The following is a 27,386-nucleotide window of genomic DNA, read 5'->3' as shown; positions in this document are numbered from 1 at the left end:
AGCTGTGGAATGGCAATGGATCATTGTGCACATTTTTTTTTTTATACACCCAGTTCATATTTTACATTCCACTAACATATTCTTTCTGGGGAACTGCTAACATCTTGAGAAATGCTGTAGAGAAAAGCCATTTGTTTCAGTTTTCACTTCAGATGTATCCATCTTAAGAAACTTGAGTGCAATGCTTTATTTATTAAAACAAACTTCACTTTGTTCATTTTCTTGAATAAAACTAGATATAGAATCCCTTCATTAATTTTACTGTGCAATAGAAAACCACAGTTGTCACAGGTTTGGGGCTATTTTTCATTTGCTCTGCAGTTTGCAGGATTGTGTCATGGTAAGATTGCCTATGTTCCCTATACATATATTTTTTTCTTTTTAAAATTGTTTTTTTTTTTTTTTAATATTATCAGCTCATGCAAGTGGACTCCAGAGCTGTACATCTCGGTGCTGTTTTGGTTCGTGGCCTTACAACATTGCTCATGGCCAATAGTGCCTGTGGCTTTCCATTCAGAATGGATGATTTGATGCCCTGGAAAGTATTTGATGGAAAACTTTTTCAAGAAAAATACCAAAAGTCACACCGAAGTTGCTCTTTGGAGGAGCTTTTGGAAGGCAATGTGAGTAATTACATCCTCTTAGAGAGTTTTGTATTCTTTAAAAAAAATGTACCTGTCCATAATTATTGTTGCACTGGCCTCCTTTCTTTGTATTTTTCTTCTTTTCATTAATTCTATTTCATCCTTCCTGCCAAATAAACCATAATAGGGTAGAAATACTGAGACTATGCAGGAAGCTAAACATCTGCCTTTCTTTTTGTTTCCAATACTCAGAAAACAATACGAGGAAGTATAAAAATGTTTGCCAATTTCAAAAAAAAAATGAAAATTACCATAGCAGTTTTCTAGTACTTGTAAATACAGTGAGATCTTTCTGCTGCAAGATTTTAAGCAAAATCATAAGAGTATATGTAGATCATCTTACTAAGTATAACTTATAAAGCACTTAAGAGCGATATTTTAAAGGTATTAAGGAACTTAAAATTTGAGATGGAGGTTTAGTGAATTCCAGAAGGAACAGGAAGTCAGAGAAAGAGTACATAATACTTTTTTTTTTTTTTTTTTTTTTTTTTTTTACAGAATCTCACCATTTACATTGTGTTTTCTTGTACCTTTAAGTACTTAACAATCAATCTCATTTTTCAGAGGCTGGAGGCTCTTACAATGTTACCTAAAAATTATATAATTTAAAACATGTCTGCATTGACTTGAGCAGACAGATATCAGTAGTCTTGCTTGGTATGGGCCATGGTGATGCATTAAAGGTGATACTTTAGAGGTAAGGTCTGCTTGACAAGGTGCAAGGCTGTTTTAACCTCAGGTGAGAACTGCCTTATGCCCCACCAACACAGAATATGTGGAGAGGAGATTAGGTACATCTGTACTCACCTGTGTAGATAGCTCTTGGGACCTTAAATTCATACCTCTATTTTTAGTGTTGAACTGAGAAACACATACAGTTTAATTATTTCTGAAAGCTCTAGTTATGAAATGGCTTTTTTCTGTTGTTGCATCTGTTACTTGTGCTTAAAATAAATATTATTATAGATAAGTGAGTTTTATTTTTTTATAATTTTAATCTTGTGCATTTCGTATCAGTTTTACTGTAGTTTTCTTATCCAATTCTGTGTTCAGTTATTTTGCATCCTAATCTGGAGTGATAGTGGAATACATTCCACATAGGTGGTGGAATGTAGATGATAATCCTTTCTACATGGAGTCAGTTATATGATTAGGACTATCACCTCCGTCCAAACCCTATGGCTCCTACTGATCATAGAATCACAGAATCATAGAATTGCTCAGGTTGGAAAAAAACCTTCATAGAATCATAGAATGGCCTGGGTTGAAAAAGACCTCAAAGATCATCTAGTTTCAACCCCCATACCATGGACAAGGTCCCCAACCACTAAACTAAGCTACAAACCACATCCAGCTTGGCCTTGAGTGTATCCATTCCCCTTCAAGATCATCAAGTCCAACCACAACCTGACCATAGTACCCTAACTCTGACATCCCGCCACTGTCAGGGGGGAGTCTATTCCAGTGCTTAACCACCCTTTCTGTAAAGAAGTTTTTCCTGATATCCAACCTAAACCTCCTCTAGCTCAACTTGAAGCCATCAGTCTGTTGATTTCAGCAGATTTTGGATTGGGCCAGTGCATAGTCAATGGATATACAAATGGTAGGGTATATCCAGGAGTTTGGCTAATGTAATTGTTATATTAGAGTAAAGAAAGGAAGCCACTCACCCTATCCTGGACTTGCAAGATGAACTCCAGTGGAGAAGATCTCTAGAAAGATCCTTCCCCACTGGCAGTCAGCTCTTAAATGGGTGTAGGAGAGGTGGAGCCAGGCTCCACGCCTTCCTGCAGCACAGGTGATTTGCCTTCACCTGTGCTCCCGTGGCTGACTCATTGCTCGCCTCAGGTGATCAATCAGAGGTTGTGATTCAGGAGCCCCATACAGGCCAGCTATTCATTCCATTTTTCCTGTAGAACTTTTGCAGAACAATAGAGGATCTAAAGAATAAATTAAAAAAAAATACAAATTTACATACACTTCTGTGAAACTATTTATTTTCCATTTGGGTAGAATTCAGATTAGTTAACAGCTTTTAGCATCTGTATACATAAATCTGAAAAAAAAAAAAAAAAAGATATTGACTGAGAGTTATTCTAAAATATATTAGCTGGTATGCTTTAGTTAACATTTGAAAATCTCATTATAACCTGATTGAAGTTCTATTTTAGCATGTCTCGGGAGGTGAGGACAGATGCTTAGATCCCTAGAGCAGAGCTGGAGTTTTATTTGACCAACTAAAATATCTAGGATAGGATTTCAGAAAGCATGATACTCAAGTTTAAACAAACCCCAGATAAACTGTTCTGTCGGGAGAAAAAAAATAGCCTAACCCTGTTAATTTTAAATAACTTTTTTATTTTTTAGGTATGATATATGGCAGAGAGAGCTTCCAAACTAATAAAATAGCTTTCTAGCTTATCAGTTTGAAAAGCAAGAATCTGTTTTTGGGAGAATTGCTGAGAGATGCCAGTTCAGTTTAGCTGGGGACACTGGCAAGGCAACAAGTGTATGTGATTGGTTGCTCCTATTACTATAAATTGAACTTAATAAATAAAACTGGTACTTAGTTCCTGGCAGAGCTTGATGTATCGTTGGAAGCCAAAGTCTTTCAGCACTTGTTTGTTAGCAATCTACCCTTCAGCATCATAAATCTAACCTGTTGATAGCTACAGCACTGTATTTAGAGGAAAAAAAAAAAAAAGTTATTCTGCATTGGTGTTTTGTTATTGTAAAGATAAATAAGAGGAAAAAGTTACTGCTTTGGTGTTCCTTGCTTGTTTCCTAAATCCTAGGATGTCTCTATGTATCTGGACAGTTATATTACTTCAGGGAGTTCAGAAGATCTCAAAATCAGAGTTGTTTTGATTATGATGGTTTAAATACATATAATAACTTTATGAAAACTACAGTGGAAGTACCATTTTGGTTAAATATTTACATGTGCACAAGCACTTGTGAATGTTTTAAGGTTCGCTTACTTACATATTCTTTTGCTGAAAGAATAAAATATGTAAATTAAACGCAATTAATATATTTGTGGGCAAGATGGTTTTGTTTGTTTGTTTGCTTTGTAATTCCGCTCTACACAGCCTTAGAAATTTTAAAAGATAAAAAAAAAAATGTGATAAGAATCAAAAATATATCCATCCTGTTTTTTGAAATATATATACTTAGTTCTTATTGTACTAGTTCTCTGTTTTTCATAATAGTATTCATATTGGTTTGTTTATCCACACAGAAAATTGAATATAATAGTCCCATAAAGCCGTGAGGCAATGATATTATCACTTCATTAGTCTTTTTATTGCACGTCTCACAGTATGTTCATTATCTTTTATCTTTTTTTAAATTAAAAACAAATTACCTACTGGGTCAGCATAAGTGATATGTTTTGGCCATTTCTGATCATGCCTTTCATCCAACCTTCATAAACACATCCTGAATTTGTTCTCTCAGGAATATAGTGAGAGGATTTTCCAATTAGTGGGAGTTCTTCACAGACTGTACTTAGTCTGTATGAAAAAAATTGTAAATATCTGTGGGTTGTGCTTAAGGCTTTGTCTGAAAACAGGGTTATTAATACAAAAAAAAAAAAAAGAGTGGTAGGAAAGTTCATGAGGGAGTTCAGAGATTCAGACTCTTAAGAAACCTCTCTAGTTTCTCCAGTCCTGACACAAATTGGATTTTTACTTTTTCCTGTAATCCTCTCTCATTCTTGCTGCTCCCTTTCCACCACATAGGTTACAAAATGGAATTGTCATCCTCCTAAAAATCAGTTCAGTTTCATGAGAATCACTAATTATGATGATGTTCTAAAATCTACTATTTTTCTCATTCTTTTCAATGTGTGCAACTTCCCACATAAATCAATAAGCAAAGAAAAAGATTATAGGATGTGATGCTTCTACAAAGCTCACTGAAACCTGTAAAGTTAGATATGTAGGTTGCTGCAAAAGTAACACCTCCTGTTTATTTTTATGGAAACTACAACAGATAGGGTGCAATAGCTCTGTTTGGTGGAGAAGCTACAAAACTTTTTTTTTTTCAACAGTTACTACCATTAGCTGTGCTTTTTTGCCAGCAATGAACAAGAGCCTGCATGTTGCACTTGTAACAGTCTGTGGAGGTGATCTGCTGTCACCATTGCTGAAACACACCAACCACCACCTCACTGTGCTCACATCCACTGTTTGGTTTCCTTAAACATTCAGCAAGCATCACTGAATGTCAGTGGTGCCATTTTTATCTCATGGAGAAATTCGGTCACACAGCTCCGCTTCATATGCACTTCCATGTCAGACACTATTTGGTAAGACTGTCCCTCTGCTGCCATCTGTCACACAGCAACAAAATGTAATGGAGTATTGGTGGGAAGGTTCGACCTCTGCTGCCATACCACCAACATCCACCTCTGATGTCAGGTGCCATCATAATAAAATCGGAGGCATTGCTTTCAGAGCAGCCCTAATATACCACTTCTTGTAGTATTGGGTCTTCAAATAGTTTTGGCTTGTCCTTTTAACAGCAGAACTTTCAGCCCACACAGTAAACACTGATATTGAGTTCCTCCATGTCTCTAGATGAGGTTCCATTTTATCAGACAACAAATATCTGGAGTTAAGGCTGATGTATTACTACTGTGTTTGTAATGTATGAGATTAAGATACTTCAATTTTTCACTCATTCATTCCACTTTATCATGAGACTTTACCTGTCTCTCCCTGAGGTACTGCTGATAGACTTAAGCCTAGGTAGCAATTCAAAACAATCGAACATGGAAGTAAGTAATAAACAGATGTGAGCAGAGGAGAAAAACAAACATAACCAAAAGAGGAAAAAACATTCCTTCTGCACCCCTAACAACCCCTCCAAGAATCCATTTTTAATATTAAACATTTTGTTTCCTAAAAAATGTGAACCAGAAAATCTGACATCTTCACATGTGTATGAGCATGGACTAATAAAATAATTTTGATTGTTATATGTGTAATTGTTTTGTGCTACACCTGAAGAAAGAAAGATAGAACAGGCATTAATGTTAATGCTGTTGTCTGCAGGAGTCTTTGTATACACCCTTCCAGAATCTGAAGTCGCTCATTTGCAAAGTTTGTGCAGTGAAGAAGAGAACAATACAGAGCAGACCAAGAGGAAATGGATTTATCACAGGTTGGCATTATGTTAATTTTCTTATCCAAATCAATGTGTTGATAAGCTCAGTTATCCTTCAGCTGCAACAGCATTTACCTGGGGAGCATGTCAAGCTAAATAAATCATAAGATCTTTCTCCAAGAAACCAAAAGAGAGATTTAAGAAAATACCTCCTGCTTTTAGGAATTCATGTGGATTGGATTACCCAAGTTTGGATAAAATATTTCCATCTCGTTACATAGCTAGTGAGATAGATACATGCAGTAAATAAAATACTATTCACTGACAAAAACCACTGCTATTTGCTCAGTGACTAAAGTTATTTTTGTAGGAAGAACAGGTTTTTTCTGCCTTTCCCTAAAGGGAAAGCCATGATAGTTTTAGCCATGATAGTCTAAGGTCTGAGTAAGGCATTGAAGACACACTGATGCAGTTCAAAACCAAGGCAAGCTTTGAGGCAGTGTGGAGAAGGGTTTTCAGCCTAAGACTTTGGCTTACTTTTTTTCCAACTGTGTGGCTTGCTTTACTAAAGATGTTCTTTTTCCCACGTGATCTGCCTGACCTTCAGAAAAAAAAATCTAAAATGTTTTCAGCATGATTCACACACATCTTGATTGTTGAGGTTTTTGAGGCTTTGAAATAATTCACTCTGAAATTATTAGGTTTTAAAATGTCATTATTACTATTCAAAATGCTGTTATTAAGTAGTGTCTCTATATGGTTAAAATATGGATAAGACAGAGTAGGAATTGTCTGCTAGTTATTTCTATTAAGAAAAAGTTAATGCTTTTGATAATCTTTACGCAGAACACTAAGACCCTCTAGCTTCCCTTTGTATATCAGCTTCTCTCTATGAATTTGAATGCTTTTTCATTTTATGTGAGAGAAAGGAAGGTTTTTTGATAGCTTTTGAATGTATGAACTGGTAGATGGTCTAGGTAACCTGTCTGTGGACCTTTCTATTCATACAAGCTGTTCTGTAGTTTCAGTGTCTACCAGTAGAGATGTCGTTCTGCTTTCATTAGTTACCAATCTATACATGACAGAATCACCTAGCACTGTAAATTTGGTCTGGTTCAGGCATGCTTGGATTGTGGTTGAATCACCTGAACATCATGCAATAGAGCATTTATGCTGGTATTGTCTTTATTAATTATCTGCTTAATACTCAATCAAGTATGATGTCTGTGAGGATAAAATTTACCTGTTATAAATTTCTTGAGAAAATTGCAACATGGCAGAATGCAAAGGCAGAATGATTTTCTGTTAGTTCAGAACTTTGCATTATGTAACAGCACTTCTGACAACTTCTGTATATGATACTATACCATACTGGTGGGTAGCATTCAAAATTAAGGGTATCTGTTGGTGATTTATGATACCAAATCTTGTTAGTGTCTGCTATTGCTTCAGAGCAGTACTTAAGCATTTTAATTATGATTTGTGATTCTAATTTGGACAGAGATTTCTGTTTCATTGTAATGACTTCAGTTTCCAAATCTGTGTCAGGAAGTTATCTGGTTTTACTTGTTAACAGCTTGTAATCATGATGTCTATAGATGGAAATGAGGACAAGAACCATACTTATTAGGCTGAGTAGTTTGAAAGAATCGTAATTGTACCTAACTGTTTTGACATAAATCTAATAAATGTGTTCTGCCCTCCTTCCCCCCCAAAAAAAGAAGAAAAACAAAAAGAATATGTTCTCTCTGTTCTTCTTCATTTTATCTTCTTTACCATCAAAGTTGGCCAGTAACTTCTGTTTTTCAGGAACACACCAAAGAGAACTTAATCCTAGGTTCCAGCAAACACACAGGAGCTCCTTTGTTTCTCCATATCATAATCAAATGAGGGGCAACCTCTGGAGAAATCCTCAACCACAAGGTAAAAAATGTTTGTATTTGGAATTCTTTCTGTGAACAGTATAATAGGTCTGTGTCTATGTACAGTTTATATACATTTATATATTGTATGTTTGCTGTTACCACACAGCACTCAGCAATAAAACTTTTAAAATTTATTAGCAGAAACTAACTCTACCAAGTGAAGTAAGTCTTCTTTTCCTCACAACATTCTGAAAAAAAATATTTCATGTGGTATTTAAACCTTACATGTTCGATCGCAGCTGAGTGGTGTTTAAAACTGATCTAAAACGAGTTGGCACAGCTGCACCGAAATGTAAGTGTAAAGTCTTTAGTTGCAAATCTTAGTTCATACTTCAGTAAAACACTTAAGCATGAAAATAAACACATTTACACGATTTTCTAGATCGGGTCTCAGTTTCCAGACCATTACCTAAATAATAGAAATGTCCTGTTTTGTCTTGACAAAAATTAATCTTGAATCATTTACCAATCCCACTTCTTGAACACAACAGACATTTCAGCAATGCATCACTGTGGATAACTCCACTGGGCTGATACTACTTCAATCTTAGTTTCTTGTTATTATGAATGAAGATGTATAAACATAGATTAAAGAGAATAAGCAAAAGGAAGAGAAGTGTCTAAGAAAGATCAGTTATTTTGTTAAGTCTGCGGAGCCTAAATTTCTTCTGTGTTTCCAGATGATGTTTTCAAAGAAGACTGATATGATTAGGGAAGAGTGTTAATAAATAAATACAGTAAAGTCTTTAATGTGCGTCAGATGCTTTTGTTGTATTCTTCAAAAAGAGTTACTATCATTTAATTCACAGGTAAAATTGTTTGATGGTATGTGTAACAAATACAACAATAGTGTTCATGCTGACTAAGCAAAAACCAAAACTTATCACGGTGGCTGTCTCAAAAAGCCTGTTATTCAGGAATCACTTTTGCAGGCACTGTGTTCACCTCCACAGATCTTACCACTAGATGTATTCCATAAAGCATATTCCACAGTAACTGCACTGAATTGTGTTATAATCATAATTCAGTAACATTAATAAAATATTATGTCTTCCTCTACACAGGCAAAATTAAACCTTATTTACTACTCTCAGGGCGCGTTAAAATATGATGCTGTAATTGGAGTTAAATCTCTGTTATAAATAAAAATAATTTAGTAGAAAAACATGTTTCTCTTTATGAAAGAGTCTTGAAGTGTTTCAGAGCTCATTTTAAGCTGACCTGCCAAGATATTTGATGTTTTGACAAAGTTTTGACAAAGTTTCTTTTTCATAAGTTTGCTGATGTTAAGACAGGTATTTGATTTGCTTCATTATGTAGCTGTTGTCTCTGTTCTTGAAACAGGGAATAAAAATGAAGAAAGTGTGATAGCTTGTGGTAAAACTTCCTATGATATTAGTGATATCTAGCTGTATACATATCAGGAACTTGTTTGGCGTAGTGGCTAGAGCACTTAACCTAGTGACTTGTCTCGCTGGTTCAGGCTTTGATTTTGTAGTCTGGACTTCTGCAAGGCCATTGTTAAATGTTAAATTTCCTGCTGTTGCGTATTATAGATAAACCATTAAATAAAATGCATTTTAAAAAACACTTTAAAAGTTAATAGTACAATAACCATGGGACCCATATCTTCTGTCAGAAAAGTACCCAGTGATTAGGTGTTCTTTGCTCGTGCTTATCAGTTAATGTTTAAGAATTCCATGACAATGGCTTGACTTCAGCAGTGGAGGAAACAGTGCCTCCACCAGAAAGCATAAAGCTAAGACACACTTGTATTTCAATGAGATGTTGGTTTGAATACCCTCAGGCAGAGTAAGAATTGAACTGAGGTATCCCTCATTTTGTGATGAATACTAACCACTGGTCTGTTGTAATTACTATCTAGTCTTCCATCTGGGGTTTGAAAGAAGGGAATCTGGGGAGCAGGGTATTTTATTTATTTATTTACTTATGTTCTCTTGATAAATGTGTTGGCTGTGTGTTACAAGTCAAGAGTTGCATCCATGTAACACAAGTGGGACACCAAAGCTTTGCAGAGGGGGAGAGGTTTTTTTTTATCTTCAGTGTTTCTTATTTGTCAATTTAGAAGACCTGTCACTTAGTGTTCTAAGTTTTCCATATTGCGTTCTGAATGCCTGACCATTATGATGCCTATTAAATAGATCCTAGGTATCTAATTTAAAGCTAAGATTAGGCTTCTGTTATTGAAAAGTAAAACAGCTAAAAACTTGGCTTTGCAGCTCTTGGTAATCTTTGTGCTTTGTGTTTAAAAGTTTTCCTTGAGGTACAACAAATGTTTGCAATAAAGCATGAGTTTCTGAATTCTAGGTTCATGGCTTAAGCGTCATGTGCTGGATAGTCTATTACTAGACAAAACTTGATTAATTGGCAATTGAAACCACTCATGTTTTGAATTACATTGCTACCTCTTTCTGCAAAGAACTGAAAATAAACTGAGCAATAAGAACTACAGAAATCATTATTATCATGTATCTCTGTCACTCTCTACAGCAGTCCAATGATAAACATTGAGATTTTATCAGTTGCATTTTTTCAGTACAAACTTCTACTTAATTCTAAGTCAGAGTGCAAAAGATTGTGAAAAAAAGTCTAACCTTATTTGCGTATTGTCTTATATTTCTAAAACTTTGTTTAAAAATATCAGTAATTTGGGCATTGATGCTGTTATTTGAAGACCTGTCTGAAAAAGCACAAAAGTGAGCTGAAGATAGGGGAAAGTGTTATGGAAGACAGCGTCAGCGAGACTGGTTGTAATAGCTACATGAATGATTAAGGCTGAGGATACCCTAGTACATTTGAAATAGTGAAAGACATTGGCAAGGATATAGCTTTTCTGATCTGCCTTTGGTGGGATAGAACCTTCTGTCTGATGGATCCTTCTTGGGGATGAGGACATAATGAATAAAAGCTATCAGAGTGCTAGAAGTGATGGATAATATTTTCAGCTACCAGTCTGCCACCACAAGAATCATCAACAGTGAGGTGGGGAAATAGTGAAGTATTTTGACAATTTCATACTTGTATTTAGATGCTGGATTTGGGGGTCAACGCTATTCTGCCTAAGTTTTACATTTAGGATCCTACTTTGCTTATAGGAATCTACACTCTACAAGTAAAGCAGTATTGTATATGGCACACTTAAAATGATATGAAAATATTTCTTAGTGTAGCTTCTATCTGGTTCTAAATAGTGTATTTTCTTTTCCTGAATTCACACAGTCTGAACTACCAACCATTGTGTATATATGACCTCTGTAATTCACTATCTGGAGCCTTTACTTGGTCATAGATTTTAGAAGTTTCAGTAGCCTAGGAGCTTCAGGAAGAGCTCCGTCATGGACTTTAGTTTTTAACATCTCAAAATACTATCTGTAATTACATGCCAACTGAAGAGGAATGTGTTCTTTTCTCAAAATACAAGTGAATATAATTTTTCTTGGAGGCAGTCTAAGCAAGCTTTTCCTATTTTGATTTCCTTCAGGTAGAAGATACAGATCAGGACATCCAGACCAGAGGAGAAGATTCCATGTTCCTCCTTGGTAAAGAATAAATGTGATGAGCTAGCAGACTGCGATGATGGGACAGTTGCTGTTGAGACTGGTTTTTTGTCTGTGAGAGCCTCTTACAAACTTTACAGAATAACTGAACCATATGACTGCAGAAGAAATGGCTCAAAGCAGAGGGTATTTAGTATGTGAATCCCTTGCTATGTCTCAACTTGCTATGAGACCAGAATCACAGAACTAAGGTTAATGGTACCAGTTGAAGCAGAGTATTATCCAGGTGTAGCTTTTTTGTACCACTGACAATGGAAATTCTAAAGCATTTGTACCACATCATAAGATATTCCTGACTATTCTAGTTTTGTATACTCCAAGAGTTTGCTCATCATGAATCACATGGAATATTCATGCTGAATTGTGGTTGTTGTCTTGGGTAGATTATATCTTAATCTTAAGGGTTATGCCATTGGCACTGAAACCTGTTGAAAAGTTTGAAAGATGTCATCACTGTTGCCATTTAAATACCACCTACCAGCAAATCAAAATGTCCTTCTTGTAAAATGCAGTGTTTTCTTGAAACAGCCAAAAACTGCTGTTGCTTTTGGTACTTAAGCAATTCTCTCATCTGAATGTGTGGAATGAACCACAACATTGCAGAGGAGAGAAAGAATCTGAGTCTTGTCCTGCCCTACTTTGGCAATAAATAATACTTTTAAGAACCAGACTTTTCCCTGTTCAAAATCTCAACAGTATAATTGAAAATTGTCTTCATCTATGTAATACTCAACAGTTTCATTTTCTTAGGTTTCTAGTGATCTTTTAGTAAGCTTGACTCAAGGGGATGTTTATGGAACTGATTTCCTCTGTTTATGTGCTTTGGAGTCATCATATCTTTAGTTTTGTACTTCAGCATTTTCAGTATATTAAGTCATATCATAATCTCTGTATGGGAAGTATATAATTAAAGGAAAACGAAAGCTTGATAAAACTGAGGAGCAGAAATGAATAAAGGATATGCAAAGATGGAGGCAAAATGTTAAAAGGAAGTTTTATAATCCAGTACAGCATGCAGATTTTCACAGGACTATCTTTAGTTATTGAGGATGTTGACTATTCCAAACTGCTTTTAGAATTTTTTCACTTTTCTGTTTTTCAATCTGTAGCAATCATAAGCTTTTTACTGTGCTGAGTGAGTAAGATGTTGTGACCTGATTCTTGCTTAAGTTACGTAACTTTATGTTACGTTCTACAGAATATATAATATTTCAAGCTAAGGATTATAGTTTACTGTAAAAAAAAAAAAATTCAGTGTCTTCTGTCTGGCTTGAATTTGTACACCTTTGGCATCCACCTATTATTTTCTGTCTAAATTCCTTTGATTTCCTTTTATTTAAGAATTTTTTGGTTTTTTAAAGGAAATTCAAAATAGTACTTTTCAGGCACATGTGGCTTTCATGAGCAGTTTGCTTTTGAAACTTTTTACAGGACTTTTTGTTAGTAGAATTGTTTTAGTGTTGATGCTTGTGTGTCTTATTTGGCTCCTCACAACTGTTGATTTTTTAGGTCGTCCAGATGATGTTACTCAATATTGGAAGTGGATGAAAACATTATAATTTTCTTATGTGTCTTTTTCTGATTGTAATACAATAAATACATTCTTTTGTATTCTGCGTAGAGTAGCAACAACTAAACAAATAAATTGACAGCAACACAGGATTTCTAATTCTGAGCAGACACAGTTTTTACACAATATAGTATCTGAGTTATGTTGCAGGACTCCTGTCTTGAAAGGGATACTCCTGCTTCCTTTTTTGCTTGATTTGTCAATGACTGTAATTGTACTACCTCTTTTTCTCTTTTTTTCTTCTTTTCTCTTTTTCTCTTTCTTTTTCTTTTTCTTTTTCTTTTCCTTTTCCTTTTCCTTTTCCTTTTTCTTTTTCTTTTTTTTTCTGTTTCCTTTTTTCTTCTTTTTCTTATCCCTCCCACTCCCAAAACTTTTGGAATAATGTGGTCTGAGTTTTATGGAAAGTTCTTTAGTTTCAGGAATCTTGTGTTTAACAGTGTATATGAAAAGAATGCCACTATGAGCCAGAATTTCTTAGTAATTCCTCTTTCAATTCAGATATGAGGGAAGATTTCTGTTAGCCTCAATAAACAAAATTACATACAGTTAGAGTGTGAGTTTTGCTGTGCTAGTTGTGATATGATATGAATTGGTAATAATTGCCCTGACCACTGAAGATCTATTAGACTCTGAGAATTTGCGTTGGTTTTTTTTCCTCCTAATACTAGACTATAAGCAGAAGCTGCTATTATTATTTCCAAGCTAAGATTTTTTCCTACTTGGAATCATAGAGCCAAAGTAGGAGGAAGCTGAAAGATAAAGGGGTTATTTTCCAGTGTCATTGAAATTTAAATTGATCAGACTACCATAAAGCTTATGGACTGTAGAAGGAATTAATGTACAGGAAAACAGCCTTAAAGCTTCCAACCTAATGATGTTGCATTAATAACTGGCTATAGGGTTACTTTGAATTGGTAAAACAGGCGTGGATTTGAAGTGAGGGAATCTGTGTGAGTTTAAAAAAAAATGCAAGAAAAGCATTCTTATTTTGTTTGATTAGATTGCTTACCATTTTCTTTAGCCTTTATGAAGCGCAGGTGTCTTTTCACCAAATTTTCATTAAAATTGAGCATTTATTTATCAACTCCTCTTGACGAAAGATTCCGAGAACATTCATTAATGTCAGTAATTTGGTCTACCTTGACTCAACAGAAATAGTGACCAACAAGAGACATTTTGCTTCCTGGTTTCACCATGGATGTGCCTTATTACTGTGGATTTGTCCAGCAATCATGAGACTTCACATGAACCTGGTTTCCATCACCAGACTTGCTCTGCTCTTGCTCGGGTACTGTGGGCCTGCACTCTCACTGCATCTGCCCTTCTCTCTTCTAGCTGCCCACACTTGCTGCTCTGTGGCAGTGGGACTTAAGGCCCAAATAGCACAGGGCATCAGAAAGCCTGACTGCAGGTATCATAGTAACTGGACAAGGTAAAACTAATAAATATGTTCTATGGAATAGCTTGCCGTTGAAAGCAGCTTGAAAAAACTGAGAACAGTTACAACAGCAATGTCAGTGTAAAGCTCCCTCTAGTTAGGAGCTTGCATTTGTTGCTTTCATAGACCTTACAGCTGACATCCAGACCTTTCTCACCCATTGACTAGTATACAGTGTTTCAAAACAATCATAAAATCATAGAATCTTTGGAGTGGGAAAGGACCTCTGAGGGCCATCTAGTCCACAGAGGTCCCTTCCAACTTTAAGGATTATATGAGTGCAGACAGGAGTAGAGCTGTAGCAGTTTCAAGTTCTGTCATCCATATCTCTACATACTACAGATAGGATGTAGACTGGGGCCGAAGAATTACACTGACTGCAGAATTTCAGTCATAGTGTTGCATTCTACCTTAGGTGTTCATATTTAATATCAAAATTGTGTTTCATCAATAAGCATCATCAAAAGACAAAATGCATTATCTGGGGAAACAAGATACACAGGATATGAAGGATGCATACAACTTTTAGGATTTTTTATTGTTGTTAGTACTTTTTATTCTCTGGTAGTTGTTATTTAAATCACTTATTGAATGGCCTATTATTATAAGCGGTCACGTAGATAAAAAGCTACATATTCAAAGTCAATATACTTGAACAAAGCATGAATTTTAGTTTGAAATACACTGATATTTCAAATGTATTCATGTCCTCTTCACCATGCCAGAGGACACACAGAATACTAGACAGAGAAACCAATCCTGGGTATGATACCTCTAACTGGAGGCTTATAGGTAAAGAATAGTGCTCTCTGTCTTAAATATTCAGTAGCCAGCTATGCAGCTGGTCTTTGGACTCTTCTTGAAGAGCAAGAGTGTACTGTAAGAACCGCTTTGACCTCAGATGTGATTTTTGAATGTGCCATAGTTAGCTCTAAATGTCATTGGCCAGAGAAAGCAATAGCAGTTTTTAGAACTGTGATGAGAAACTTGTATACATCATTTATGACATTTGGAACACTTAATTCATGGTAACCATTCAGGAATTACCCTTATCAGATCCAGCTTTATTCTAGTCAAAAGATTGTTAATAGCAGAGGCCTAGCGGGCTCTGTATTTACTTTCTGAGGACAATTTTCATTTGTGATGAAGATGCAGCTCATCTAAGAGGCTGCAAATGTGTAATGCTATGCTTTTTGATAATCATCTTCAGCCTCTGGGTACTCACCCATTAGATCCTTAAGTGCCAGCCTACATTCTGCTGGAGGGCCTTCAATTTGTGCAAAGTTCATTCAGGTTTGAAGCATGCTGGTGATGAAGATCTCTTGTGAGGTAATACGCATATGAAATACAGTGATAATCCTAATCTAAAACGTCTTTGAGCTAATGACAATACTTATACCTTTAAGAATGCTTTTGTTTTGTAGGTGTTAGATAATTTCTCTGCTACCTTCTCTGTGCAGAGAGCAGACTCTGCACATCTAGGCTGATTTGGCAACTTTGAGACCCCTCTGCAAGTCTTGACAGTGACCGTGATTTGTGCTTTTAATAAAGGTTACATTTTGAATGATTTCCTGAAGTAATTGTTCAAAAGCAGTCAATAACCTGCAAATTCAGCTGTCTCTTACTTTGAGAACAGACTCCTATTCCTTTGCATTAGTGGTTACTGGGTTAATTTTTGATAATAAATAGTTCTGCAAGAAATTCTTGCTCCGAGTAATAAAAATAATAGCATTTAAAAAAAAAAAAGTGCTAATAGAAGCCAGTTTGTGTGTCCTACCACTTGCCTGTTGGAACTAAGAAAGAAATCCCAAATTTCTGATTATGCATTTGTTTACACTAACATGTTATTGCTTGATCAGTCCTCCACGTTATTCCTCCTTCTTCCTGAACAACACTCCCATCTGTCTACAGAGAAAGCCCAAACTGGCGAGGCTGATAATTTGTTGTTTTAGAAATTAGGATTTGAAAGACAAAATAATAATAATAATAATAATAATAATGCTTCTCTTCTGTTGCTTGTGCTCCCAGAGTGCAGTGATTCAAGGGGTTGTTAACTGTGCATGCAATGCTAACTAGGTACTCCAGCTGCTACAGCCTGCTGGAGCTTTTGGAATTTTGAGTGGATGAGTGTCCAGCCTGCTGGAGGATGAGAGGCATTCTCCTTTCCATGTGCTAGATACGATACAGCCTTCAAAAATGAATGGTGTTAATCCACCAATGGTTATAATTCTAGGTATGTGAGGGTATGGCATGTGTGAAGTTCCTGTCAGAGACACTGAAGCATCTTCCTCCTGTACAAGATTCCTTGCTCTGTATGACTTCAAATCTCTGAGAGGCCACAGGGAGGGTGGTTTTCTTTCCTGCATTAAGTTGTTTTTAGATTGGGCCCACCAAAAAAGATGATAAATCAGTGTGAATGTAATTTTACAGAACAGGATTAAAAGAAGAATGGGAATATGAGAGTATTGCTTGAAAAATAGAAATTAAGGGTTATGTTTGATTTTAGATGCCTTGTGCAAATGTTTTCAGATTAACCACATCCTTTTAGATGCATTAGGCTGACAGTGCTGGGAAATTAGCCCAGACCTGACTTCTGATAGGTGTCCTGACTGCTGGGCTACAACTCGCGTGACAGATTGCATCCAGCACAGTAGGCTGCAGAAAGGAGTTAATGGAAAATAGAATGCTTTGATGTTCAGTTCTGGTGGGCTGGTCCTCCTGTCTAAAGGCTAAACACCTATTGTCCTCAGTAGGAGTTTTCTTTATGAAAAGCTTTCACAAAATCTGTCAATTCCAATTTTGTTTTCAGAGGCTGTGGTTTGTTCTATTCCTACATTGCCAGCAATGTTTGCAAGAGTAATTTTTAATTTTTGAGCCTCTAACTTCAGATGCCACAGACAGAACCATATTTCTCAGAAATTGCTGAGCATCTGTCCTCTTTTGCTAAAGCAGATGTCTCAAAAGTATTTCCATTAGAGCATCATAAACGAAGGCACCTAAACACTCTGACTCCTTTCCTGAGAAATGGGGCTAAGCACTGCCGAGATGCACCTTAGAAAACAGGCTCAGCTAGAATTAAAATGGGGGGGAGGGTGAGGAGAGTGAGAGCTAATACAGTAACAGCCTATGATTAGAAATCTCAACAATGACAGTGAGTTCTGTTTAATTTCTAACTGCTTAAAAGCAGGCCTGGGGAAATGCTCTGCTTAGAAATGTCATGGAAAGCGCAGCTGGTCCATGGGCTTTATCTTGAAAAGCAAAGGATCTTTCCCATTTTGCAGTAACACTGCCATTTACTGGGCCATACCACTAGCAATTTGCAACAATGGGAGGGAAAAAAGCTGCCATTTGACCTAGAATGCAATTTTCAACTAATTAATAAAGTGACCATTAGTGCCCGAGGGGATAATAACAGGAATAAGAACAAATTACTGTGGGGTGCAAAGGAGGCTTGAGCATTGTATTGCAAATTTCTTATGGCACTATTCTTTTTTTTTTTTTTTCCCCTCACTAATACTTTTAAAGTGCCCCCACTCAACACTTGCTCCTTGTAGGACCCTTGCAAACCACATAAGAATTAGCCCTTCAAAGATCAATCAGGATCTAATTGTTGTTAACAAAGTGCCACCTGGAGAGAAATGTTACAATATACCTTCATTACAAAGCATTCAATCTCTCTCACACTCACAAGTCCTGGCTACAGTACAGACAAAAAGAAGCGGTTGCTAGCATTAAGATCAGGCACCTGCAATTGGTTGTAAAACACTGCCAGTCCCTGCACAAATATGCTCCTAATATTGCATGAGCCTCGTTAGAACTGCTCTGTTTATGCTTCCTCCAAGCAAATTTTGCTGAGGTCCTTCTATTAGTGATGCTTTAACTTATCACTGCAGCCCTCATATTGATGGGAACACAAGGCAAAGCAACTACACCATTTGCTGTGATCTCTCATAGGCCTCGGGCACTGTGCTCAGTAAGGATTCTTCTATATTTTATGACCCCTGCCCTCCACGTCCCAAAGGCAATTGCTCAGGAAGTCTTCTGTGAGCTGATTCTGGGTGTCCTGTATTCATTTATGATGACTGTAGCTTTATCTGTCCTGCCAGAGATGGTAGCTGTAGGTGTATGGCATATGCTGTAGGCCGTCTGCGTTAGTACTTTGCAGTGATTCCCAGGTGTTTGCCACTGCACATCCCTTTCTGCATGCTTGATTTCCTGCAGAATATTTCCTGCTCTGTTTATGTACAGCAAAGCTATCGGGATAAAGCAGAATGGGAGTCTGGAACCTTTACTGGTCTGTGAGCTCCTGAAAATTCCCAGCGGGCAGTAGCAAACTGAAAACTGCTGTCAGCAGACTTAGTTTGCTTGTGCCTTGTTTAGGGTCAGGAAGTCAGATTGACTGAAAATTCTGCATGGAGGTAAACCAGCCTCTCTTTTCAATACCCAAACATTGGTCATTGCTCAGGGCCCCCAGACCACACTTGTTCAGCAATGTAGGCAGCAGTTTCTGTTTGGATGTTTCTCCTTTAGCCCTCACTCAGATCCAAGTCTCAGTTCCAAGGCATTGCAGTTGTGATATCTGCTGTTGCTAGAGCTGTGCAAGCAGAGCACTGATTCCAGGCAGAACAGTGCTTCCTTTCCCAGTCACCCCAAAAGGCAGGTGCTTCATCAGTGTGGACTGTGTTCCTGCTGTGTGTTTCCACTCCCTGCACTGTCAGCCCCTTCAAGAATACCACTCATCCCCCAGAAGCAGGAAATCAGTCAGGTACTGTGATTGCTGGGTTTTGGGCCATGTTTGTGTCTATGCTGAAGAAGATGAAGGTGTGCGTGGTGAGAGATTCACTGTTACGTAGTGTTTCATTTCATAGAATTCAGAGCAAAAAGATCCAATATTTTATCTGAGCTCAGTAAGGATAATACATGCTGGCAAACAGGCCAAAATTCTGAGACATTAATGCAGTCTTACAGATGAGCTCACTGTCCTGAGTTCTGCATCCAAAAGCTCACTGTTGGTTTCACTCCAAGAAAAAGTGTTTGTTGGAAGGTGTTGACTAAATATCTGCTGCAACAATTGAGCTGACACAACCCACCATTCGTGGGAATACATGGGTTGTATCACAGAATCATGGAATAGTTTGGGTTGGAAGGGACCTTTAAGATCACCTGCCACTAGACCAGGTTGCTCAAAGACCCATCCATCCTGGCTTTTAACACTTCCAGGGAGAGGGCATTCATAACCTCTCTGGGTAACCTGTTCCAGTGTCTCACCACCCTCACAGTAAAGAATTTCTTCCTAATATCTAAACTAAATACACCTTCTTCCAGTTTAATGCCATTTAACTGGCTTGTAATTGCCCTTTAGAATCTGTATGGCTGCTCTACAGTTGCAGCGTGAGTGGAGTTAGTATCTAACATACATCTTTTTGTACATAAAACCATTAATAACCTAATTAATCACTTATTTGATCATTTATATAACCACATGTGACTGTTTGGAAGCACTAGATTTGTTCTGGAAAACATTAAAAATGTTAGCCATCTGGAATTTAAAGCACTTCTGTATCCACACCAATGTTAGTATGAGTTCCATGAATAGCATGGTGTCACCCCAGTCCTGGCTGACTAAAGTAATTCTGTGTGGGGAACAAACTGTGTCAATCAAGTGCTTTCTAGGGACAGTCTCAGTTGACTATGCACTGCTTACCTCTTTTTTTGGTTCAAATAGTGCAAATAAAGATGAATGATATTTTTTCTCTGATGCACATTATGCAAAACAAGATCAATCCTCCTGGATCCTAAAAGTCTTAATTTGCTAAATGTCATTCCAAATGTTCTGAGTGGGCAGATACTGGCTGTTTGTACTCACCCTGCAGGTGTTTTGTAAGCAATCTCTGTTACTGCTGCAGCTAAAATACATGCTTTGAATTTTTCATTTTGACTTTGTGTGTCTGTCCAGCCTAAACTACCATATGAGCAGAATGTTGATCACGAAGGAGCTATTCTGCTTTAACTTAGGTGAAGATTGGCCAAAGAACCAAACGGTGATGTTTAAAATACAAAGTAATGCGCAGTGAAACTGCACCAGACTAAGATGTATGTGCAAGCTTCATACATGTGAAGTGGAGAAAAGGAAGAAAAATGACCTAGAACAGGAAGAGAACCATCCCAGACTTGTGGATTGTCTTTTTCATAGGCTATTAGCATAAAACATCTGGCAATCTTATTCCTGAAACTGATGAAAGGCGGTTCAGCTACTCAGTGGTTTTGGATTAACAATGTCCTTAAATGGCTTAACTGGAATTTCAGTGCTTGTCTGTGGAAGTCAGCAATAAGAGGGCCTGGGACACACTGTTACTCCGCAGAAATCTGCAATTTATATCTGATCAACTGTCCACTCATTTGCATACATCTTTTGTTCAAGAGTGCTCATTGAACAGATGCTTTCAGACTTGAGTCTTTCAGACTTGATGAATTTGCAGTAAGAAGATTCTGTCTAACCAACAGGATATGGGGCAGAGTTAGGAAACTGATTAACTCCCCTGCATCTTCCCAGACCTGTCATTTGCTTACTTAATGACCTTGGTTGAGACATACCAATTTCTTGTGCCACCCGTTACTATCTGATGGAGCACAGCCTGCTTTTCTTTAGAAGTCTGTATGGAGTTTAGATCTACTGACACTGTTATGTCTGTAGCAAGTGGCTACTAAATGCCAGTGAAGTATTACCCTTAATAGTTTTGCAATGTTGCGGCCAGATACTGAGGTGTGCGAAGTTAGAAGCCACTTGAAATGTGAGCAATTGGCTGTCTGTGCTACCCTTTGCTAAAAGAGAAATAGGAGATCCTTATGTGAATGGGCTGTAGGACTGTGTAGTATCTGAGTAAAGCTTCAGAGACAAATATGAATTGGTGGGATGGGTTCCAGACTGCAAGTCTTTGAGCAAATTCATGCACACCAAAGAAAGGTACAATGAACAGACATGCAAGTGTTTGCCATCCCCAAAACTGCTTTATAGACCCTCAGGACTAAAGACTGGTTTCACTGCAGGGTCTGTTCCTCTGCTTGCTCAAGAGATGGATGTACATCCAAGTCCCAGCGGTGTTAAAGAGAAGTGCCTACTAAACTTTCCCATGTGTTAATGGAAGAAAAATCTTCCAAAGGTATCTAACAAGGTAACAAAAGGTTATTGCTGCATGCTGCGTTTCTTTACTATTTGCCTGTGATACAGCGGTCTGCCAACACCGTTTGGGTAGATCTACTTGAAATCCTGCTGTCTGTCACAAAGAGGTGTTTTGGAGCCATCCAGCATGCTTTCCCGTTATCCTCAGTGCAAGACTACAAATATACAATATGCATGCAATCTCTTTGCATACTGATTCCCTGTTTCCCAGATCAATCTCTCATTGCTTTCCAAGCAGTATAGTCCCCTTTGATTCCTGGTTTTTACTCTCATCAGCAAGGATATATGCTTGAGGGTTGTTTTTTTTTTTTTTTCTTCAGTGGCACTTAGTTTTTCTGTCTTTTGTAGCAACCATTAAAGTTTATTTTTAGGCAGAGGAAAGTTATACACTTTCTGACAATGTGTCATAAGGGCTTATTTAATCCTGTGGGGCATTTGGGTGCATTTTGCTGGGGGAGGAATGGAAAGAGTAAAAGAAAAAGCTGCAGAAATCTGTGGAACTGGAGATCCAGAGTCCTAGAAGGTGGCAATCTGTTAATTAGTGTTCTTGGGAAAACCTGCCTGTGATGAAAATAAAGCCGGTCTTTAAAACCCACTGCATTTTCATTTTCTGCCCCTGAATGTTGTTAACAATGTTGCACTCTGGTTAAGTAAAAATCTAAAACTGCACTGAAGTGTTAGTAATCGGTTCCTGAGCAGATTCCCTAATGCTATTCACTTTTCCCTGCTAATCTTCCTGTGTGAGTTATAACAATGCAGCACCAAATGAGAAGGAAATGTCAGGTTATGTTTCAGGGCCAGCCTCCTGCCCACCCTCCATCTGTGCTGATGTCAGTGCTTATTGGAACATATGCTGCCTGTTGCTCACTGACCATCTGTTAGCTGAGCTGATGAAGTGTTCCCGTTGCTGGGACAACCCAGCCCTTGATTGCCAGTGGCACCACAAACATTTTCTGCTTGGGTTTCACTTTTATCTGTGCTCTGGAATGGCAGCCCCGGGTGGGCACGGGTTACCGTGTCCCTGCCATGTCCTTACACTGGCTGCTTTCCACAGGATTCAAGTTGCACGTTTTGGGGTGAATGTGGAAGGTTGGAGCGGAACCTATGTGCACGTGGTGGCTGTGATCAACTGTTGCCATCGCAAGCTCAGATCTAAGGGCAGGAGCTGGTTTGCTGGCAGGAAGGTGTGTGTGGGAACGGCCTCTGTGCCGTGACTGGCACAGCACAGAAGTGCTGTAAAAGTCTGATGCTTGCAGGGCTGCAGACCTGTTTTTGGGTCTGAGCAAAAGCAACTTTTCCCTTCATCCAGAGTCAGTTGCTCTGTAATTACTGTGTTCTGTATTTGTGTCTGACAGCCACAAGTCTGACAGGCATATAGCTGGATCCAAATGTAATCATCTCTTTACAACCTTAGCTTTGGTTTGTAGGGCCAGAGCGATGATAAGCCATAGCAGCAATGATAAAACTGCCCGCATGCAGCCTTTTTGCAGCTCTGTCTGGAGAGCTTTCCCCCCTCTTAAAAATGTCTGCAAGCGTTAATCAATCCTCATGACAAGCCTATGGGGCTGGCAGGTGGTATTCCCATGTTAGAGAGAGAGAAGCAAAATGTGAGAGCTGGCATGAGAATCGAGGCATGCCCACCTCCCAGCCTTCGCCTGCTGAGATCACTAGACCATATTGCCCTTCACTGCACACCAAGGGCCCCCACTCAGCCACGGTGCCAACAGGAGCTGCATACCAGAAACGAGGGCCAGGCAGGCTGTCCCCTTTAGTTCTCTCCATGTTTAATGTGAGGGGGAAAAGAGCAGTGTCTGATAAATGGACTTTGTTGGGAAGGCTGCTGTGATAGTTAGACTCAGCACTGTGGTAGCAGGATAAAAAGTGATGGCTGGTAGGTGTTAAACACTGCGAGGTGGTGAAATGCCTTGGCCTCTCATTTTCTGTCAGTATTCCTTGGCATTTCTCCCTGTTGACCCTGCAGTTTTGGTCCCTGGAGCACATTGGGCACTTCCATGATCTCTTAGCCCCAGCGTCAAAGATTCTCCCATCTATTCCTCTCCCTCCACCCAGCCTTGCCACTTTTCTGTTTTACTGAAACCTTTTTACTTTGTGTAGTCCCTACATAGAAAAAGTAAAATTTTTAGCCTCTCCTTCAGCTTGTCCTTTCTGTTTTCTCCCAGTGTTCCTGTCAGTTGCTCACTCTGGTTGGCCATTCCACTCCTTCCTCTCGCTTCTTCTGGTTCTGAAATCCTCTTCCTAGCACAGAAATCCTCTTCCCATTTTGTTAACTCATCCTGTCAGATCCTTTTCATAAGAGTGAGCTGTAGGCTCTTGTAAGAGTTGTAAGAAAAAGGGCTATTTCTTTTTTACCCTACACATCAATTATTGCTCTAATTAAATGACTGAACAGTATAATAATGTTGTGTGCTCAGAGAATACGTGGCACGTGTGGTAGAGCTGGATGTGATACACACTGACATAATCCGAGGTGTTAATAATAATAATGTACAACTTCAGCATATGTTGCTATTTCAGGATGTTCTGGCACAATGGGTTGGTTTTATTCACCCTGGGGCCGAGCAATGAACAAATTGCCACAAGGCCAGCAAGGGTGGGGATTCGCATTGCCTCATTGTGGTAAGTGCCTGTGCTGGTTTGTATTCTGTGGTGAATGTGAGGTGCTGTGCTTTTGTCAAGCAGCAAGCTGAGTCTTTTGCCTTGTGTTTACTGTGGTTATGGTAAAGGCATTTATCTTCAGTTCATCACAATTACCACAGTGGAGCCCGGGCACTCTAGATTTATACCTTCTCTTGTAGTGACTCGTTTGATGCCAGCCTGCTTTTAAATCTGCTTTGGTGTCCCTTTGCATTGCCAGAATGGTATAATTGTGCCAGAAAATAGATGAAAATGGGGCCAACTTTTGATCTCTTCCAAGAATTTCATTAAGCTCGGGGGTTTGCTGATTTTACAGGCCTGGGCTGCTACACATCTTGAATCAAAACAACACAGAATTTAACACTTTGCTCTAAGAATTGACAACACGGATTTCCCTTGATCAAGGAACATGAGGGAAAACTGATAGTATGAGTCACCATCTGCCCAGCCTCCAGCAGCATTTCTACACAGGACAGGATTGCACATTTTCTGCAATTTTTTTACTGAGATTAAGCAGCTATATTAATTTCTACATGTGGCTACGTACTTAGATTGCCATGTGGATTTAATGGGGTGACTTTTGAACAGCAAGAGTGTTCAAGTAAATAATTTTAATTTGGTACAAAATAAGGAGACAGAGATGTGTCTTTTACTAGCAATTTGTAATATCTGAGCGTTTCTAGGAAAGGGCAGTGGCTAAGGGTCATGCTGGAGTTCCAGATAGGGATAGGATATTCTTGCTGTTTTACATCTATAGGATTGTAACAGCTACTGGCTACTGTCTTCATCTTAACTGGTAGCAGAGGTCTTTGGTGCTGTGGCCTGTCCCCAGCTCTGGAAGGTAAACTTTAGTTGGTGTTGTACTGTGATTAATAAACAGTACGTCCTTGATTGCACTGCTGTGCTCTCAGTGCAAAGTGAGGCTGTTGTGTGCACTTTTGTGAAAAGACCCCATCGTACCTGTGGTGGAGGCAGCCTGCCGTTAATGTCGGTTGTGGGAGGATTAGCTCTGTGCTGCCCAAGCCCTGCAGATCGCTCTTCACACAAATTAATTAAAAGATGCCGTAGGTAGGTGTCCAGCAGGCACAGAAGGAACCCAGCTCTGTTACTAGTCCACAGTCCCCAATTTTCCAGCTGTCGCTATGTAATATGGTCTCCCCCTCACGTAATTCCTTCCTATAGTCCAATAGAAGTCCTTCAAAGACAAAAAAAAAAAAAAAAAGAAAGAAAGAAAGAAAGAGGAACAACAAGCAAGTAATCCTGTCATACGATCTGCCCCAGTAGTTTGGGGCCTGTTTCTCTTTCAGGGGCTGTGAGCATGCTTTGAGGTGCACAATAGAGATGCTTTCTCCATTGACTGAGGGGCTCAATGAGCCAAGCTCGGCAGCAGCCCCGGTAACAGCAGCAGCAGCAGCAGTGGTGCAGCACAGTAATGGGCCCAACTGTTAACTGATTTAACACTCTGCCAGCTGCAGTCCCTGAGCACAGAGAGGAGCAGCGGGCCTTTGAATATTACCTTTCAGCCAATTAGACATATGTCACTTTCAGAGAATGTTTCTTGCCTGCTCCTGTTGAGGGGAGGCTGTGCTGGAGAGGAGAGGGAAATGGCATTACCTGCTTTTATCCCAAATGTGAGGTCCCTCCTTCGGGTAGGAATTGGTTGTTGTTTCTGGTATTATCAGCACTGTATGCTAGTGCCTGCAGAGGGCTGTGAGAGAAAAAAATGATTCTCAGAACTCCAGAAGTTTTTCAGAGTCTTGTAGGCTGCCTATGGAAATGGTAGGAGCTTTTATATAGAGGTGGGTTTGAATCATTGTATTGAAGTGAGACCTCTCTGCACCTGAACACTGTGGAGGTTAAAATCAGCATCTGAATTGGCTTGAGTTTGTTTTGCACGTAAAACCTCCTGAGACTTTGGCTTCAGCCAAAGCAGGTATCAGAGGACTGACAGCAGCTCAGAATGTTCAATTTTGCCCCAACAAACAATTAAAAAAAAAAAAATACAAGTCAGATTGCAACCAGTGAGTGAGTGGCAGATCTGGGAGAGTGCTGCAGGATGCTTCATTTCTCCAAAAGTTGTCACCAGCTGTACCACTACAGCAGCAAACAGGGCTCCGGGGTACCACCACAGCTGCTCCAATGCCATCCTTTAGGTGAGCAAGTAGGCATCCATAGAAAATGAATATTAGGGGTATTTATTCTCAGAATCAATGAAAAAAGCAGAAACATGTATGTTTGTTGTAGAATAGATGTGCCACTTTTATTCACAGATTATTTCTATTTCTATGAGGTTGAAATTCTCAATTTTCGTTATGTCAGTTTTTGTGTTAAAGTACAAAAGAATGCAATATTAGCATGTGTATTAAATTGTGCTGAAATAAAGCAAATTATGGAGAAAAAAAATACTTTGTGGCATGTGTTTAAAATATTTTATTAGCAAAAGACAATGCAAGTGAATTGAAGCTAAGAAGTTCATCTGAAATGAACCATTTGCAAAGGGTAAAATAAATATTTGAGGTTTTTTCTCATAGACTTGTCAAAATTGAAACTTTCTGAGAAAGGAGGCTGATTTATTTTACAATCTTGGCCTAAAGTTTTCAAGATGGCACTTGTTGCTGTGATGCTGTTGGTGAGCAGAAATAAGTAATCTAGAGCTATGCGGAGGCAGCTTTCTTTTCCCACTGGAGGCAGAGATCTGCACAGGTTTTGGACACTGTCAGACCTGCACAACAAACTGTGTGTGTTGTACAGGTAAAGAAGCAAATGGGGAGCAGCTCTTCTGTAACATGAGAGGAGCGCTGAAGTTAGGTTAATATGGGTGAAAAACTCTCTGAATAAGTGTGATCTTGTTTTACTCGGTTTGGGCTTTCCTAAGTTGAGCCTGAGGTTTTTTCCTCAGTTCCTTCGAACACTCTCCCAGTAGGATGTGGTCTGGTTCAGACTTTTGGTGTTTGGTAATCATGAATTACTGCTTGTCAAAGGCAATGAGGCGAGGCATATTTTGGGGTGAGGTATCATGTTGTGTCTAAATGTGCAGGAGAAGGCTTTGGGTATTGAGCCCTTTTGATGTCTAGTCACATCTGAAGAAATTCTTGAGTTTAGTTTTTGAAAGAGAATTTTCTCCTTTCCCAAAAAAAAAACAAAACCAACCCTCTTCTGCAGTGTTTAGACCAGCTTCAGGCAGTGACAACGGGGTTATGGAACGGTAATACATAAACTGAAATGAGTTGCTATTTGGAATATCCCAGAGTTGTAATCAGACAAACGTTTTAAGCCGGCATAAG

The 27,386-nt window shown here is 38.6% G+C and overlaps 1 protein-coding gene across 6 annotated transcripts in view; it reads left to right on the top strand.

Moving 5' to 3' along the window:
• Positions 1 to 26,505, top strand: part of FAM120B (family with sequence similarity 120 member B) — a 68,356-nt gene extending 41,851 nt beyond the window's left edge. For 4 of the 6 annotated variants that reach the window (XM_085219792.1, XM_085219795.1, XM_085219791.1 and 1 more), the window contains 4 exons: positions 417 to 623; positions 5,705 to 5,813; positions 7,566 to 7,679; positions 11,184 to 13,374. In XM_085219792.1, coding sequence (XP_085075918.1) covers positions 417 to 623; positions 5,705 to 5,813; positions 7,566 to 7,679; positions 11,184 to 11,245 — 492 coding nt within the window. In that variant the 3' untranslated portion in view covers positions 11,246 to 13,374. Of the gene's footprint in view, positions 1 to 416; positions 624 to 5,704; positions 5,814 to 7,565; positions 7,680 to 11,183; positions 13,375 to 23,982 lie in introns of those variants that run through there. The other 2 variants (XM_085219796.1, XM_085219794.1) reach the window with 2 other exon arrangements.
• Positions 26,506 to 27,386: the final 881 nt, after the last annotated feature.

Source organism: Meleagris gallopavo, chromosome 2 (genome assembly GCF_905368555.1).
Source record: "Meleagris gallopavo chromosome 2, MGAL_WU_HG_1.1, whole genome shotgun sequence".
Taxonomy (NCBI): Eukaryota; Metazoa; Chordata; class Aves; order Galliformes; family Phasianidae; genus Meleagris; species Meleagris gallopavo.
This window is presented reverse-complemented; position numbering and strand designations above follow the sequence as displayed.